The 18,361-nt window shown below is 40.0% G+C and overlaps 1 protein-coding gene across 1 annotated transcript in view; it reads left to right on the top strand.

Moving 5' to 3' along the window:
• esama (endothelial cell adhesion molecule a) overlaps window positions 1-17,768 on the top strand; it is a 57,427-nt gene extending 39,659 nt beyond the window's left edge. Inside the window, exons 2-7 of the mRNA XM_053441291.1 lie at window positions 10,915-11,066; window positions 12,651-12,849; window positions 12,922-13,077; window positions 13,926-14,048; window positions 14,216-14,348; window positions 15,158-17,768. Coding sequence (XP_053297266.1) covers window positions 10,915-11,066; window positions 12,651-12,849; window positions 12,922-13,077; window positions 13,926-14,048; window positions 14,216-14,348; window positions 15,158-15,689 — 1,295 coding nt within the window. The 3' untranslated portion in view covers window positions 15,690-17,768. The remainder of the gene's footprint in view (window positions 1-10,914; window positions 11,067-12,650; window positions 12,850-12,921; window positions 13,078-13,925; window positions 14,049-14,215; window positions 14,349-15,157) is intronic.
• The last annotated feature ends 593 nt before the right edge of the window (window positions 17,769-18,361 follow it).

Raw genomic sequence — 18,361 nt, 5'->3', positions numbered from 1 at the left:
AAATTGAAGTTCCATTGTTTCTCTCACCTGATAAGACTGATTGCGTCAGATGAACAGTGTTGGGTTTTTATCTGCAGTTTGTCTTTAATAGGAGTTTCCAGCTCTGTCGATTGACAGATCTTTAGTAATTTCTCCTCTGCAGCAGTTCTCATAATGTCTCGATCAGATGGAGGGCGGATCCAATTAACCAAAGCACTCTCTGTTCTTGCTAAAGGCTCAGTTGCTATCAGGAACCTGTGCGTCAGACTGGCACATGAACACTGTTGAGTGAGACTATGAGAACAGAGATATGAGAATAAGAATCCTGTTATCTGTCAAGCACAAAATGTGTAGGAATCATCTTTCTCTGCTTGTTTGTCACAGAAAACACGACTAATGGAATTAATACAATTTTGTAAGAGTAACAGGTTTCATGTAAACACTACAATAGGATTATGTTTTTTGTAATTTTATATAATTTGATGTTTGTTGGTATTCCCTTTAATACAAAGACACAATTGAACAATGAGGAAGTAATGAAGCTAATATGCACCAGGAATCCTTCATGAACAGCATAATACCCTTAACCGAAGTGATTCAGATTTGTTCCAACTTCTTAAATATTTGTCCCTGTTTGGACTTTATGAACAGTTTGTTTTCATAGAAAATGATACACTGTCCCACCTGAAGTTTTGAGATGTTCTTTTTCTGTTTAAACAAAGTTTTACAATTTTGTTAAAATCACTTTTACTTCATATCAGCACTGATTTAGATACCAGTTTGTATTAGAATGCAGAAAATATTCTCCTGGAAGAGATGTAATGCTTTCAAAAAGACCAGTAAGGGATATGTTTTAAGTAACACATGCTAGTTGCACAAAAGTGGGAGTTAACGGCTATAATAGTGGTTGAGCTAAATGCTAACGTTACCTTGCTAATACACTCAAAGTGACCATGCGACCAGGAACTATGTTTAGCAGTAATGTTCACTGTCTTATCCTAGCATGGTAACATACTCAATGGGAAGGTCTTTGGCAGGTATATATGATCATAAAGTAGACAGAATGAACCTCTAAGAAAAATCTGATCTGCAGACATGAATGTCTGAACCAAAGTTAATGGCTATCCATCCAATGGTTGTTGAGATCAAACTACTTTTGTCAACCTCATGGTGACACAGCAGAGGTTTTCAAATCATGAGGCCAAGGGGCAGCTGCAAATGAAGGGTGGAGTAGAGAGGGAGAGATAAACACCACATGAGGTAACGAGGAGCAGGTTCGATCTGGAATTCTGAAAACAGGAAGTTAGTTATTAAAGTTTGTCCTAGTTTGTCAACTGATGTATCAGGAGCTGTGACAGGGATGATGATAATAATAATAATAATAATAATAATAAAAATAATAATAATAATAATAATGATACTAATAATAATAAATAACTTTATTTGTATAGCACTGGTTATAAAGTCCTTCACAAAAATCCAGGGAAAAAAGACATTCAATTAAGTACCAAATGATAAACATAATAAGGTTAAGACATTTACAGGTAGTCAAGGCAGTTAACTATTTTGTTTGAAGTTAATGTCTCAGTGTCACACTTTCAAAACACCTGCTTTTGAATCACAGGATAATCAAAGTCATTGCGGTACATCATCTGGGACAATGAATGTGTGCCAGTCTTTCTTGAAGTAGGTATGAAACTGGATATGATATTTCTGACTTGGTAGTCGGGGAATCACAATGTTGGTATGATTTATTCTCTGGACACCATCTGTACCATATTCCATGGAAATGTATCCTATAATCACTGAGCCATCTCAGTGTGGACCTTAAACTGTAGAGGGCTGAGAATCTGAGTACCTGCAATTAGTCTGATTTTCATTTTCCACGGCGAGGCAGTGATTATGTAATCAAATGATATCAGTAACGAAACATGGAGGAGCAGTCATCTGATTGGCTTATGGCCAGTGTTGATAACAACCTTCCTCCATGGCCAGTTGTTCCTCACTGATAAATATACTGTCCCTCTATGACACAACCAAGTTTCTCTTACCATTCACATGTTGGAGGGAAATTAACTCGTTCTACTGACTGTAATAACAAAACACATACCATATTTAGCATTGCGACCATGATAAATGTACGTACTGTCTCACCATGTGCAAGGTCACCAAGACCTTCCACACTGTGCAGCAGATGCTATCATTCTGTATGTTTAGCAGTCAGAGTGCAGGATGAAGTTGGACCCAGAAACATTCAGTATGCATCCCAGGACACGTTCGGTGCTGTCGATGGAGACAAAAGAGTCCAGCACTGTAGATGTGTATCTATCCTATAGTGTGCAGTGTAGGTAGAAGGAATACAGAAACATGTGAACACACCTGCAGACTTCTGCCGCTGCAAACACACACACAAACACGGCTGACCCTCCTGGCCTCACACTCTCTCTGCTCCCCAATTAAGCAGATGCTTCCCTTCTCCTCTCCTCTCCTCTCCTCTTGTCTCCTCTCCTCTGCCCTCTCTTTCTCTCTCTCGATGTAACCGACTGATGAGTGGATGGTAGTTTTGCAGCTCGAGGACAGAGATGACACATTCTTCTCTCTGAGAGTCCCACCGCTGTGTCTCTGCTTTAATTATACTGAGAACAGCGTCACAGTTATCAGATGAAAAGCTCTGCCTCGCTCTCCAGCCCTGAGTCCTGTGTGAATGAGACGCTCAATTGTGTGTGTGTGTGTGTGTGTGTGTGTGTGTGTGTGTGTGTGTGTGTGTGCGTGTGTGTGTGTGTGTGTGTGTGTGTGTGTGTGTGTGTGTGTGTGTGTACGTTCATGCATGAGTACCCTTGCGCTGTACACACAAGAATATTGAGATAAAATTGATTTTTGGATTCTCGCTGTAGTGAGACAGTCAGTTGAGCATGACCATTGATTGAAAGGAAGCTTGGTCAATAGTTGGGCCCACAGTTTATTTTTTGGCAAATGTTCAACACACCTTGTTAGTCAGAAACCTAGATTCCTTTTTCTCCATGTTTATTTAAATATTCACGCCTAAACACATTTTTTAATCGGAGTGTACATATTAAAGCATCACCCCCTAATGGAACTTCAACACCTATTTTCTGTGAATGACTTTGGGTATAGATGTTTGGACTGGATTTGCATGCAGACGGGGCCACTGTTTCAGTAGTGCATATTTTTCCTCTGCTCTCACTTTTGCCCCATCAATTATTCACGATGAATTGCTTTTGTTCTGTGTGTGTGTAAATGGGCCGCTAATGTTGCACTTGACAAACCCCCTGGATCTCAGTGGAACAAACCTACACCACACTTTGAAAAATGCAAGTCTCAAAATGTTGCTGTTTCTGTCTCAGTGAGAGTATTGCATCTTGAAACCAGACACTATGATGCAGGTCTTTCCTGGGAATGGTCTAATATGAATTTAAAAAATGTCAGTTGATAACAAATTTAATTTATTTTGAAAATAAATTACTTTTAAGGTTTATCAACAAACTAAAACATATCCATTGACATAAATTCTAACCACGTGGCAGCCCTTCATTCAGGTAGTTTGTTCTAAATCTATGATGCCCATTTTTACATGTTGGAGGTGATAGGAGAAAAGTGTTTTAGCAGTGATTGTGTGGTGTTCTATTGTTTTGACTAAATAATTCAAACCACACACGACATCATCATCACATTGTTCTCACTTTACCGAACTGGAAAGCCTTCACCATTTTTGCAAAGACAAATGTATAGACACTTCCGAGGAAGGGAAATGCAGCTTAGGAATGAGGCAAACAAACAAGTCCAATGTCAGTGGGAAATAACACTCAGTGTGTCTGAGACGCTGAACCTTGTCCATCTGCCTGACAGCTGCTGTAACATACCTCAGAGAATGACAGGCTCCTGACACAGGCAAACAACCTGCTCCAGAGATCTGTGATGCAGACAGTGCTACACATCTGTTCTACAAATCTGTACCGTAAAAGCGTTTTGACTGGTCATCAAGACGAGAAAGGCTCTCACTAAATACAGACCATTTAGCATTTTTACATGTTTGCTGCTACACTTTGCCGACAGAGGAGCCCCCAACAATCCAAAGACAGATCTGGGATGATTGTGTTGGGTTTGGCTCCTGTAGTTTATCTGCATGAGAACACATAGCATCACATCTCCACCCAGCCTCCAGAGAGACGACTGTCGCTCTCCAGGGCGACATCTTTTCAAACTGAACTCCCTCGCGATGCTGATCATGCAGATCATATAATCTTTTCCTCCTCCCCCCACCACTCTGTCTTTAATCACCCTTGTCCTCATCCCATCATCCTCTCATCTCTTCACTCACTTCAAGCTTCTTGACGTATTTAAAATTAGAATGCAGAAAAAAACAATAGTTTACATATTACGTCCTTATTTTCATGCTACCTCTCTACCTCAGTAATTGTAGAAGTTTACTCAAAGTAGCCGATAAGACTCTGGGAGGAAGCGACCGGCCCACCGCGCCCATCTTTGTAGCATGAAAGACACTGGTTATGTTCTCCCTCATCAAAGGCTGTGTGGCTTCTGCTTAATCTTCACCGAGGCCTGTAGAGGTAAACAGGTTCAATCTAAAGTGTTTCCTGTAATTAGGCGATATATACAGAAACCTACACACACACACAGGCAGCAACTATCATCAAGGGAAAGAACAGGCTGTGTTGTGCCTCCTAAGCGGGCGCTGAGGAATGCCAACCGACTCATGTATACTATACACACTTGGCTCTGACGTTCTTACACTGAACTGAGGAGAAGACCGATTCATCAGACGTTTTTCAGCAATCAGATGTTGGCTCATGTTCTTGCTCTGTATTTGCCAGGCCTCAGCCACAGTAAAACCACCTACACAAAGAGAGAGAGATTGGGCTGTCTTTTCCAGAGCACTGAATTCAACACACCCCGACACATGAATAATGTGTGGCCAGCGTCCTCTTTGATTGTTTTCCACAGAAACACCTTGGTTTTACCGCCGTCGCTCCCAGCAGCCGTCTGGCCTCACCGTCGCTCTCAGGGACAGCATGTTAGGAGCCAATCTCATTGTTTCACTATCAGGAAATAGCTTGACATGACTAAACAAGATTCCATTATGAGTGTTAAAAGCAGGATCGTGTGTAATATCCTGGGCTTTTTTAGAGAGCATTGTACTGGAAATATCTTTCTCACAAAAGTTAGCATACTGGTAACCTATTACACAGAATGGAATGGAATGGAACAGCATAGGATAGTTTTCTTTAAAAAGACATATGAGTTTTATCAAATCTGCAGATCAAATATATATACATTTGTTAATTACTCCGATTTTACACCAGGGTAAACCTGTTAGTTCCATCCTTCCATTATCTATACTGCTAACCCGCTGTATGCTTACCCTTTGAGGGTCACTTGGGGGAGCTGGAGCCAACCCCAGCCGACTTGGACAAGTCACCAGCATATTTCCACCATACAGAGCCTACCAGATATGTACAAACTACCCATATGAATATTACAGAAATATAATAAAGTAAGGGAACCAGTTCAGTTTTGTGCTTTCATTAATACATTTTTATTTGTAAAAAAATAATTTGGCAAATGTCCTGTTTAAATTTATTTGCTATGTACAGGAGTGGCTGTGGCTCAGGGGGTAGGGTATGACAAATTGCTTGTCATAAAAAAGTGCTGCCCATAGATGCACTTTATGAATGTTTGTGTGAATGGTTGAATGGTATTCATCAATTGGCACTCTTTAAATATACCACTTTAAGAAACTGAGCAGTTCCGATTTTTTGTATTTCTCTAAAATTTTGAATATGTATCACTACTAAAGTGAAAGTTAAGAAACTAGAGCATTCCAAAGCTCAATTGAGCCAAACCAGTGAGGAGAGCAAAGGGAAATGCTGTATCCTCTACGATGAGTCATGTAGAACCTTGTTCATATTGCAGCTGAGTGTGGAAACACATTGTCAGAGCCTTTAATAAAACTAGATACTAATACGTTTGAGTAGGCTTCTTTTGTTTCTCCTTTAGCCTGACGAAGCAAGTTTTTCTCCTCTGTTTTCTGTCAGCATTAAACAGCTCTTATTATTCACTCCCAACTTCCTCCCTGTTGTTTTACATGTTGCATTCATACGCCCGTAATCAAGGCAATCCAAATCAAGGTTTTCCTTAATCCTGCTCTCATGTTTCTTACAAATCCTCTTATAAATGCTCGCCTACAAAGATAGAACCAACCTAACCATGAAACACCTTGTTAAATCAGACTTAGTGAAATTCCTCCATTAACTCCAGTGAGCATCATCCAGACCTCATTACTCCCTTCATTGTCTTTACACTGAGAGAACTCGCTCCCATCTGCCTCGCCATCAGTCACCATGGAATATTTAAAGCCAATCGTCCTGAAGCCTGCACAGGATTTCAGACCTGCCACAGAGGGGAAGATTAAGCCTCACTGACCAAATTAAGAGTGAAGAATGAATGTTATGAATGTGAGCCCCGTGGCTTTGTTCTTTTCTCTATTCATCCCTCTGTTTTCCACCTCTACGGACATTCATTCATCTTTTCCTCAGCTGTGGTGCACTCTCATCAGAGTCAGGGAGGATTTCTGTCGGGAAATCTTCTTAAAGCAGCACTTGGCAAGATTTTTATGGGGGGAAATATGCCCATCTGATCAGGCTGAATCATGAAGAGCAGCCCATCTACACTAATGAGTAGCTAAAGATTTGGCCTATTTTCTCCAGTGAGATGTTATTGCCTGGTGGGAAGTTGTGTGTGTACACTACAGGTCATGAAGTGCTGTGTAAGAAGAAAATCCACAATAGTGAGTAAGAAAACTCTACTAACCAAAAGCAAATTAACCTGCCTGCTAAACATAATGCTACAGTTTTTTAGTTAATGCCTTATTAGGGCCATTTTTAAGAAAATACAAAAAGATATTAGGAATAAAGTTGTAATATTGCAAAATAAAGATCAGTATAGGTGAAAAACAAAAACATAATACTTAATCTATTGCGAGACTATTCTGAGGAAAGAACTACTCAGAGTAAGTCACTCTTTCAGCCAATGTTTGACAGCCCATCATCAGTGGTTTTTCCTGCGTGATATTCAAATGGGTTTCATAGTTTTACAGTGAGATTGGTGAAACTCCAGTCAGCATGAATGGATTCTTCTAGCTTCTTAATTCCTCAAAGATTTCCACTACATTATTATTCTACACTACAACATTATTCTCGTAATATTGTGACTTCTATCTTGTAATTCTTGTAATATTTCTTTATTCTCTCTTTATTCTTATTGTCATCAATCGAATATGTCGATCCATCGATTCCTCCATCCTTCTCTCTGAGCCTTTCAGAGGAGCCTGTTCCAGACTCACTCCAATCATCTGAGAGCTGCTCCTCAGTGACTCATTACATTTATGTTTAAGCCTCTTTCTCTCATCTCTACATATCCACCGCTCCAAGCTGCCAGCCGTCAGTAAGCACCTCCGCTGACATGAGGTCTTACTTTCACTGCTGCTGCAAATCTTCTTAGGGTCTAAAGAGAAATTGACACTATGACTCTTCTTATTGTTGGCCGTCTCTTGTCCTTCTTTTATCCTGTTTCATCTGTCTCTCCTTCCTCCACTTATGTTCTTTTTCCTCCTTAGCTCTGTCCATCTCCTTGACTTCATTAGGGTGTTTCTTTATTACAAACAATGTTCTCTAAGTAGGAGTATCCCCCACATTCTCTGTCTCCCTCGTCATTGTCACTTATCCACTCCATCCGTTTCCATGGTGGCAGAGGAACTGATATCTACTCCACTGTCTGGAGAGATCTCTTTGCGTGGTTTATTGTTGCAATTCTAATTTCAACTGTGCCTAAAAAAAACAAGAGCGTTTCCTTCAAAACCACAGTAACATCATTTATTTGACAGATAAAACCAGATATTTGAAAATTAATTGTTTTCAAATACTAATCTTGTTGCAAAGCTGATTATCTTCATCCAATGTTTTTTTTTTTATTATTATGAGATGTGGAAATTAAGTGTTATTTTCCTGTAACAGGAACTTCTTTAATTCAACAATCCCACCGTGCCACTATCTTTACTCAATATCCTACAGCTTCACCAATTTTTTCAAAAGGTATTTTTGGGCATCATGGCCTTTTTTGAATAGAATATTTTGTGGTTGCAAAATTTTGATAATAACATTAATTTCACACATAAAAGGGAATACATGTAATACCGTGTGTTGTATTTCACTTCATTTAAATTTCACACTTTGTTTTGTCATGTTTTAAGCACTTAAAATCTTCTACCATGGAGTCCACCATGTGACCATGCTCCTACAGTAGCCAGAACCAGCAATCCCAGCACTGGCTCTAGAGAGGGCCCTCCATGTTTTTACATTACCTGAAGGCATCATTAGGTTGACCAAACACACTTGGATGATAGAGTAGGCCTATTGAGTTGGCTGCAATTTGCAAGTTCACCACTAGATGCCACTAAATCTTAAACATTGAACTCTTTGAGCGAGCACAGCACTTTTAGAAGCAGCACAAGTAAAATTCACAGTTGTCAAATGGTCTATATTTATAAAGTGCTTTTCCAGTCCTATCGGTCAAAGTACAAGTTTCTGTATGCAGGGCTGTTTTCTATCACACTGGAAAGGCAGACTGGATGAGCCTGGGATCGAACCAGCAACATTCTAGCTAGTGAATGATAAGATGGCTAATACATTTTGTCATGCTCTGTGCCATGACAATAAAAGGAATTAGAATTCAAGCACTTATGCCCTCAAATAGAAAGTGTGAGTATGGAAATATGCTGGGACATGGTACAAGTTTCTTCTTTGTAGTGTCCAGCTGGTCCAGAGCTGGTGAAGATGTTGAGTCTTGACAGAAGGTTCCCTCAGTTCAGAAAACACTCAGCACTTACATTTCATTGCATCACTTCCTGTTCATTGAGTTCTTTACTTGTTAGTGACAATTGTGTCACCAAAACAACGGTACTAATTAGTTGGATTGTTTTGCCTAATAATAAACTAATAAAGTATGCATGGGTCATGATTGTGTAAAACAATCCTGTGCAGATTTAAGAACCTTATCTTTTCAGGGTCCAGTCAGATGTCTGTCAGTCATTAACACACACAACTAGGGCACAGACAAACACTCACACACTCACACACACACAATTACCATTTATTTTATTTGTATTCTCCTTCTTATTGCATGTTTTCTAACAAAGGCACATCCACGTGTTAACACACTTTGCACTGCAAGTTATAGGAGACAATGCTACGCGGACAGCCACTCCTCCATGTTGGATTTTATCAAAACAATACAGAGAGGTTATGAGTGGGTGATCGAGAAGGAAAAGGGATACAGTCATCCTGCTGTGTGTGTGTGTGTGTGTGTGTGTGTGTGTGTGTGTGTGTGTGTGTGTGTGTGTGTGTGTGTGTGTGTGTGTGTGTGTGTGTGTGTGTGTGTGTGTGTGTGTGTGTGTGTGTGTGTGTGTGTGTGTGTGTGTGTGTGTGTGTGTGTGTGTGTGTGTGTGCGTGCGTGCGCGTGTGTGTGCGTGTGTTTAACAGCTTGATTCAATTCATTATTAATTTGTCCCTCAATACCCTTAACTGTAGTAAACAGAAATGAAGCTCAGTCACCATTCATAAACAACCTTTTTTTTTTCATAGCACGTGAACAATACAACAAATCATTTAAACTTTTTTTCGACATATAATGATCTCTAACATGAATTAACATTAACATAATTTTGATATGACATTTGTTCCTGAGCAGATCTGTTTCGACTCTGTGCTGCCTCCCTCTGGACATAAACACACTCTACACTTTACTCTGTCAATGAGCCCTGAGTAGTTCACATCAGGCAACTCCACATAACCCAACTCTTGACCGCTGTTTCACTTTGCCACTTTACAACCTCAAACGGATGTTCTTTGCTTAGTATTATATTCATCTAACTGTTTAACTTTAAACTGAGATAATGAATCAACTAAACATTCAAAGTTAATAGAGATACTTTTCTAATAATAATACCCACTAAGATGAGACAATTATTTAAGAACATCTTATCCAGAAGACACCTTTACAACACCTTGTTTATTCGGTCATTTGTTAACATGCTCAGTAAAATCATTTCTGCTTTTCTTGTAATAAGGTCAATAAGTAAAGAGGTAAAATATTTGACATTGTTTCCCAGATGATCACTGCACCTAATCGCCAGTTACTGTCACCTTACATTAGCACCAGTACGGACATTTGTGTTTCACATGAACTATGAATTTAAGCTTTTTTTTTACCTTTTGCTCTCATAGCGTCACTTATCAACGTCACATATAATTCCCTCTGATTAAATCCTTCAGAGATGAAACATTTTCAAAGCTGGGTCGGTAAACAGAAAACTACATGAATTTACTTTGAAGATTATTAGTGAACATAAAAAAACCATGCAGACTGAGAGATTTACCAGAGTAGCTCATCACAGACTAAAGTTGTTTCAGTGCTCGTCTGGTCGTTGCCTGATGAAAAACATCGTCTCAGAAAACGTTAACTCTAGATCAATGAAGATTTAACCTCCAGGAAATCTTCGAGTGCTCGGCTTCCTGGATATGATATCTGGTTGGTAGGAACAGCTTCAGCTTCGAGTTTGATAATGATAAATGGGCTTTGGATCATTTCAAAGTTCTTCTTCATTTTGCTCAAAACTTTCAAACGTTTTTCTCAAATATTTCTCGTGGGGGTCATTGGAGGACATTCCTGTGATGTGTGTGCATATTGTTTTAGTGGAAGCCACAGCTGAATGCAAATGACGTATTATGAGATAAAACTCATCTTAGTTATAAATCCGGATTCATAACAGTTTAGCATATATTTACAAAGGGTTTGCAGAAGGCTCATACTGACCGTTTTCTTTTCTCTGCCTTTCCCTCTCAGGCGTATTAGCCCAGCTCCAGATGCCCCAAACCAGCATGGATGTGATCAAGGGTCAGACAGTGGTGCTGAGGGCCTTGTACAGCTCTACGCCGGGCAGTGACCTGAGCAGCAACACCGTCCTGTGGAACTTTGTCTCCAATAACACCCAGTTGGTAAGAAAGGAGAGGCTGGGGAAACACTCTGTACTCTATGTACTGATACATATACAGTACATGCAGTATATAGAAGCCCGCAGTGAAATCTTAACACTTTGCCATCTGTGGCTATGATATCTGGGATTACAGCTATGAAGGATTTTTGTAAACCCTTGGAATTTAATCCATACAAAGACTTGACTATTTATTTTGCAGCTTTAATGCACCATACTGTAGGATCTGTTTGTTTTTCAAATCAGATTTTTTGTGAAATCATTGCTTAAATATAACAATACCCTCCTCATATTGTTTTATTTTAACATGTTATCTTGGGACCAGGCTGTGGCTCAGCTTACATATCCTTCAGGTCAGGTCAGATTATTGGGCTGTACAGATGGAGGACCCAAAAGAGGATCACATTTCAAAAGAAAGCAGGGGAAAATAGAACTGAGAGCTTGAAAAGACACGGTTGAGTTTTTTAACGTCTGGACAGACATCCAGTGTTTCACTGTTTAACCTTCATTTGTATCCAAAAAGGTAAATAAAAGAACAAAACCTCAGGCTTCAAAGCTCTGCTACATTCTCTGCAGAGAGTCCAGCCAGATCAGTTTGCATGAGAGGACATCAACACTCATACATTTACTAGTGAATACAAATGTGTAGGAGGAGACAAAGACAAAGGGACACCTAGGAAATATAAATAAAATACTGCTTTTGGTGAGGACTATTTTTAGCTGTGGATTAATCCACATATTAGGGGCAGCAGGATATGTGGTACTGAGTCAAAATAAGCCTGTGTGTGTGTGGTCATGGTGATGAAGGAACATGTCCCCCTCTTCATCAGTGAAGGGATTTTATTAGTTCTTGGACATCAATGGAACTCCATGGCTCAGTGGCATATCATACATCAGGCTCAGAATACACTGGCCATACGGTTCAGGTCTTGACATTGGATTTGTTGATTATAATGAAAATACAGAATATTGCCAGAATCATCAATTGAAATACAATTTTTTGAACTATTATTTTTATTAATCTGAAGACTGAATTCTCGCTAGTTTGTATTTCTATGTTTAATACCTTGTGAGTGGTCACTTTGTTACATCACCGGCCCCTCCCACAATAATCACATGGATTCTGTGAGAAAAGTAAATGATTTTTTCTGTAACGCATCTCGCCAAATGCCAGTCACAGTTTTATTTAGAGGTGTTGAGATTTAAAATCCCATTATGTTCTTTGAGCTTTGGACCCAGGATAAACCGCCAAACCCAATGATATTGACTTGACTCTTGATGAAAGTAGTTCCTTTGTTGGCCCTGATCAGATTGTGCGTTCTCATGCTCCTCGAAAGGTCTCATTTCCAAAGTGTGTGAAGTCATTGCTCCAACTTCAGTGTGTTCATATTTTTGTTGAGTTTGAATATGTGAAAATACCATGGATGCTTTAAATTGCTAATAGCTGAGTGTGAGAATATTTTCACAGATTTTCACTTGAAATTGCGTTTACATGAATTGTCCTGGTTGGGAACTCTTTTTCCAATAATTCCTACACCATGAGAATATGTCTTTACATTTAACACTGGCTCCCTGCTCTCTTGTCCAGATCATCTCCTACACCAAAGGCTCCATGATAGTGGTGAGCTCCCAGTTTAGGGGCCGTGTTGGTTTCTCCAGTAGCATGCCCTCCCAGGACGTGTCCCTGTACATCAACAACACCCAGGAGTCCGACTCAGGACGCTACCTCTGCCAGGTCATCACGTCCGTTACAGGCCTCACCAACGAACTCAGTCTGGATGTGAAGGGTAAGATATAGATCCTGTTTAACTGACTGACGTACAGTATGTTGTACAATCTAACATGTTGTCTCCCCTCAGTCCCTCCTGGTGTTCCTAAGTGCTCGCTATCAGGGAAGCCAGTGCTGAAAGGAAACGTGACTCTGAGCTGCAAGTCCAGTTCAGGGAAACCCATCCCTGTCTACAAGTGGAGGAAAACCAGTCCCACCTCTGAGGTCTTCTTTTCACCCATGCTCAGTGAGTGGAGCCTGATCAGAAATGTATTATCTGCACTCAGAAATAAAAGCAGAAGATTTATGGATGTTCTTGTGTTTCTCCCCATTGATTCATTTAAAATAAAAAGCATTAGAGGGGTGACGGGTGCCCTGCACGTGCACTGTATGTCCACCAATCAGGAAATGTTGACTTTTAGATACTGTGATAATGCAATTTCATAATGATGTCAACATGTTGACTTTTTTATTTTAAGAAAAATGATTGGCTAATCTCGACAAACTGTAGATCATGTCTTAAATCGTATGGTTTGCAAAAGACAATGTATTACTAAATTTATGATGATACTTTCAGATTGATTGAGAGTTCACGTTTTTTAACTTTGCTTGACCACATTTTCGGAATCATATGAAGGGAATACTTTTTCTGATCAATATAAGATGTAGATTAGATTAGGGATATCCTGGGATATGTGTTTTTCATACAATATTTTTTACCTAAAAAATTCACATATATGTTATTGAGTTATGTTGTACACACATACACAATACACACACATTTCTAAATAATATATTATATCTCCATCTGGCTTTGTGACAGTATACTCTTTAGCTAATTACAGAGCTCATTATTGAAATTGGTTAATTAAGATTATTTAAGAGAATGAGAAACTAAGACAGCAGCTCCCCCCGACAGAGAGTTCAAAGAATATAGTTTGAGGGGAAGGAAGTGACAGACAAAGAGGAGAGGTGGAGAGGTTAGAGATGAGAGAGAAGACCAGGAGAGAAGAAGAGGATCAAATCCAGAAACAAGTCATCACAAAGTATGTGTTTATGCTTGACTTTTGTCCTCCATGTTCAATGCTGCTGTAGATGAGAAGACCGGCACTCTGAAGCTGAGCAACCTGAGCAGTAACATGTCGGGGAAGTACGTGTGCACAGCCAGTAACCCAGCCGGCTCCGAGACCTGCTTCATTAACCTGGAGATTGTCACATGTACGTACCACACAGCAACACCAGCAACTATCATATTCAGACAAACAGGAAATGATAACATTTGGAGTCTGACTCTTCCTTCACTCTGCCGTTGTTTAACTCTGCAGTTTTATATGTTATGTATGTGCTTTGGCAACACATGACCGTTGTGTGTTTTCTGACCACAGCCACCAATGTGGGTATGATCGTTGGCGCCACCATTGGCTCAGTGGCCGGCTTCATCTTCCTCCTCCTCATTTGCCTCGTTTTCCTGTTGAGGAGGCGGCGAGACAGCGAGGACGACATGGCCAACGAAATCAAGTGAGTTCACGAGGTTACAGCAGCATTTGGTGCTCGGTCACAAGGACATAACTGATGAGAGCAGTTCGCTGTGATTACATCATATTACCAAACACAGATGCTTGACACAGCTGGTGGAAGGCCATTTTACTAAGGGAAAGTTTGTTTTTTTATAAGCTATGATACATTTAAGAGATGTGTGAGGTTAAACAAAGTTGTAAATCAAAGTTGTATATGTGACAGTTTGTGTTCCTTTGTGCAAACATCTGTAAACATTTTTATTTCATTCATGCGATTTAAATAATGAAATACAAGCAAACTATTTGGACAATGCATCAGTGAGTTACGAACAGAAAAACATACTCTGAACATGTGCTTTTTCTTAAGTTATGTTCATGCATAACATAAGTTCATGTTCATGTGCATGGAGGATAAATCCCCAGAGATATAACAGAAAAAAGGTATTCCTTAAAACACAGTCACCAGATTCAGTATCAGTGTGATGTGGCTGATGGCTGATTCACAGTGTGATCTTTTCAAGATGCAGATTGGAAAAAATGTCAGTAAATAAGAGAAAAGTTCAGATACTCTGTGAGGGTCAGCTTCATCAGTGTGTTGTGTGGTGCAGCTTCATTGTCACCTTGTGATCTGATATATCTTTTTTTTTGAGAGTGGCTTCAAATTTAGCTAGTGGTTCATTTTTGTTAAATTTGAATACATAAATAAAAAGTAGAAAGAAAATGTCTTGATGAGTCCTCTTCATCACCACCACTTAGGATGGAGGTAGAGTGTACCTTTGTGTCAAACCTCTTTGTCCTCTCCACCTCCAGGGAGGACGCTCAGGCTCCTAAGCGTGTGTCCTGGGCTAAGAGCGGCATGGGCTCAGATATCATCTCCAAGAATGGCACCCTGTCGTCCATCGCCTCCAGCCCGCACCACAAAGAGCCCTCCAACCACCACAACAACCACCACATGCAGCACTACCCCCAGCGTCCGCCCTCAGACACCGCCTCCATCATCACTGCCACTGGCAGCATGGCCGGCTACAGGCCGTCACGCCATCACGGAGCCTCCACCCCTACCCACTTCAGCTACAACAACAACACCACCCTGCCACGCGGGCAGGCCGTCCCCTCTGAAGCCAACACCAATGGGGGCTCCCCACCCAGACCGGAGCGCTACGCCCAGCTGCCCCAGGCCCAGGCGCTGCCACTGACCTTCAGCCATCCTCAGCTGCACCTGCAGGCCGCTCCCTCCCCTCCACCACTGCCCAACTCCGGTGTGACCGCCGCTAACATCGCCCGAATGGGAGGGGTGCCCATTATGGTGCCAGCACAGAACCAGGCCGGATCGCTAGTCTAACACCAGCCAGTGCTGGCTAAACAGTGCTGTTGACATAAGCCAGTGGAATATTGCTGTCTCTGTGAAAGAGTCGGTTGCTGATCCGTTTTTAAAGGGAACACTTAAACTACTATTTAGCAAAGAATTACATTAGATGAAAATGTCTTATTCACTTCTGCTTTTGTTTCAAGAAGCTTCGATGGCAAGACTCTCAGACCCTGAGTGTTGACTTGCTTTAAGTATACCTACATCTTTTATATTCTGTATGCACTGTATACTGAACATTGAAAACTGTGTATAGACATGATTTTCATACATTTGTCCAGTTTCCTTTTTTCTACTTTACCAATGCATTTCTAATTATTTTATTTTTTCAAATGTATCTTTTAAATGTTGTAAAATGTATTATTTTGTCCTCCTGCTGAATTAACGACTCAAAGTGAACAGCTCACTGGAGCCTTTGAAGAAATGCAGATGAAATAAGAAGCAGGTTCTGCTGCAGTTTGTCATTGTTACTTCAAAAAGTACCTGAAGGAGGACGCGAGCAGAACAAAATAGGTGTAAGCACATTATATCAGTACTGTTCAGAGCAGTGAATGTTCAAAGGGAAGTCAGTGAAGCCGGCTGTAATATATGAAGATCTCTGTAGTAATGAGTGTATTTCTGCCGTAGACTTGTGGGAATAAAGATAAGACAACAATATACACATAATGAAAACGTTTGCCATTGCAAAAAGTCCTAATCCTTTTCTGGTGTCATTTCTGTCTGTGGTTCAGCTTATAAAACGCTCTCAGACTCAATTCTTCAAACACAGATTAGTCAAAGCTCCTTATTGTATCGAGCACCATTCGGAACTGCAGTGTGATGACTTTGCTAATACAGAAGTCCACACTCTGGTGTTTTAATAATTTAAAGTTGCCGGCAGCATTGACATTGTAAATATGATATTTATTTCCTGTTAAATGCAGAACAGACAGCATAGTGACCACAACTTTTATTGAGATAATGTGTTTGCCTGCAACACTGGATAGTGAACCAAAGACATTCAGTATGAATCACTTCATTACGGCGACATGCTCTCTGTATGTTGTGATATATAAAGAGATTCTAGGTCAGTTTTAATTGATATGATACGATTCACTGCTACAGGGTTCAGGAGCTTCAGAGAAAACATATTTCCCATTTGATGACAATGACAAGATGATATGAGTTTCTCTGTATGAACAACATAAATAGGCAGATTATTAGTATGGGGAGATCACACCATCCTCCTTAAAGCTGGGGGAGTAAAGTTCCAACACTGTTAACAATGTCTCATTAGTTTTTATATTTCTTTTATAGCAGAGTCACAACTGTGTCCAAACATTGTGACTTTCTCCCATCTTGTTCTGTCCACTCCTAAGTCACACAAATGCCTAAATATAGATAAATATCATCTGGATTTTTATTTTATGTATAATGATAGTGATCTACATCACCATCTACTGCTGTATTGTCGCTACACTGGAGCATAGGTTTGTTTTTATTTTTCTCAGTGTGCACAGCAAGAGCAACAACTATTTTCAAATGGATCATGTGAAATTCAATGATGCTGAAAGAAAGGACAGGAGCGTCTTTGACAGACTCACACTGAGTATTATTGTTTGTTTGACACGAGCTTGGCAGGAAAGTGACAGTGAAAGACTTAGATGTGGACAGTGTCGAGGGAAGTTGAAAGTGTCGAGGAAAGGCAGTTTGATGAGTAACACATTTACAGCTACAGTTAGTGGACTCTGTTAACTGGTGAATGGGTCATTTAAAAAGTGTACATTACGAATATGAAGATGTACTCGAGACAAACCTTTATTTTTATACAGTCACGTATGAGAGCACATGAGCAGAGTTTATAAGCAGTAAATAGTTGCTAGTTTTATGGAGTAAAGAGGTGTTCACTGTCAGTGAGTCAGGATGGATTGTACAACTACTGTGGACAAACAGGCTTATTTATACAGTCGGCCTCAACTGTGGACATGAATGTGCAGCGTGCATTTGTATCCTCCATATTTATGTTCATGGAAAATGCTTTGTATGCTATTTTCAATTAAACTACAAATGATCAGATGTGTGTGTGCGTTTGTGCGTATGTATGTCAATTTTAAAAATAACTTACATTGATTGTTAGAGTAACAGCTTGGAAGAGTTGAGGTTTTGTTTTAGAAACGAGCTGAATATTAACTTAATGTGTCTATTGATCAGAAATCGAATTCCATTGTTTCCCCCTCTAGTGGCCATAATGAGCCGCTACAGGTTGGAAAGAAAATTCCCATTCATATTTCCTGCAATAATATCTTATACATGATTTGTGTAACTTCCACCGGTAAAACATTACAGGGCATCCTATTCAGGGGTAAAGCTGCCTTCAATCAGTCCATAAATTCCTTTTTGGAGGTTTGGGAAGTTTATATATTAAATTCACTTCCTCATGCATTTCAGGTTCTATTTGAAATTTGTGTATTTTACTATTCAAATGTACTATTTGATGTTGTTACACATTCCCAGACATGACGTTAAGATTGCAGCTCCGCCACCAGGGGGCAGCACAGCTTCTCTGTTCGTGAAAGGCAGGAACAATCCTGATGATCAGCTGCTTTTAAGCAGTCATTGTTAAACTGATTCAACAGATACGTATGATCGTAGATTATTATAAGTACTGT

Source organism: Pleuronectes platessa, chromosome 15, assembly GCF_947347685.1.
Source record: "Pleuronectes platessa chromosome 15, fPlePla1.1, whole genome shotgun sequence".
Lineage (NCBI taxonomy): Eukaryota > Metazoa > Chordata > Actinopteri > Pleuronectiformes > Pleuronectidae > Pleuronectes > Pleuronectes platessa.
This window is presented reverse-complemented; position numbering and strand designations above follow the sequence as displayed.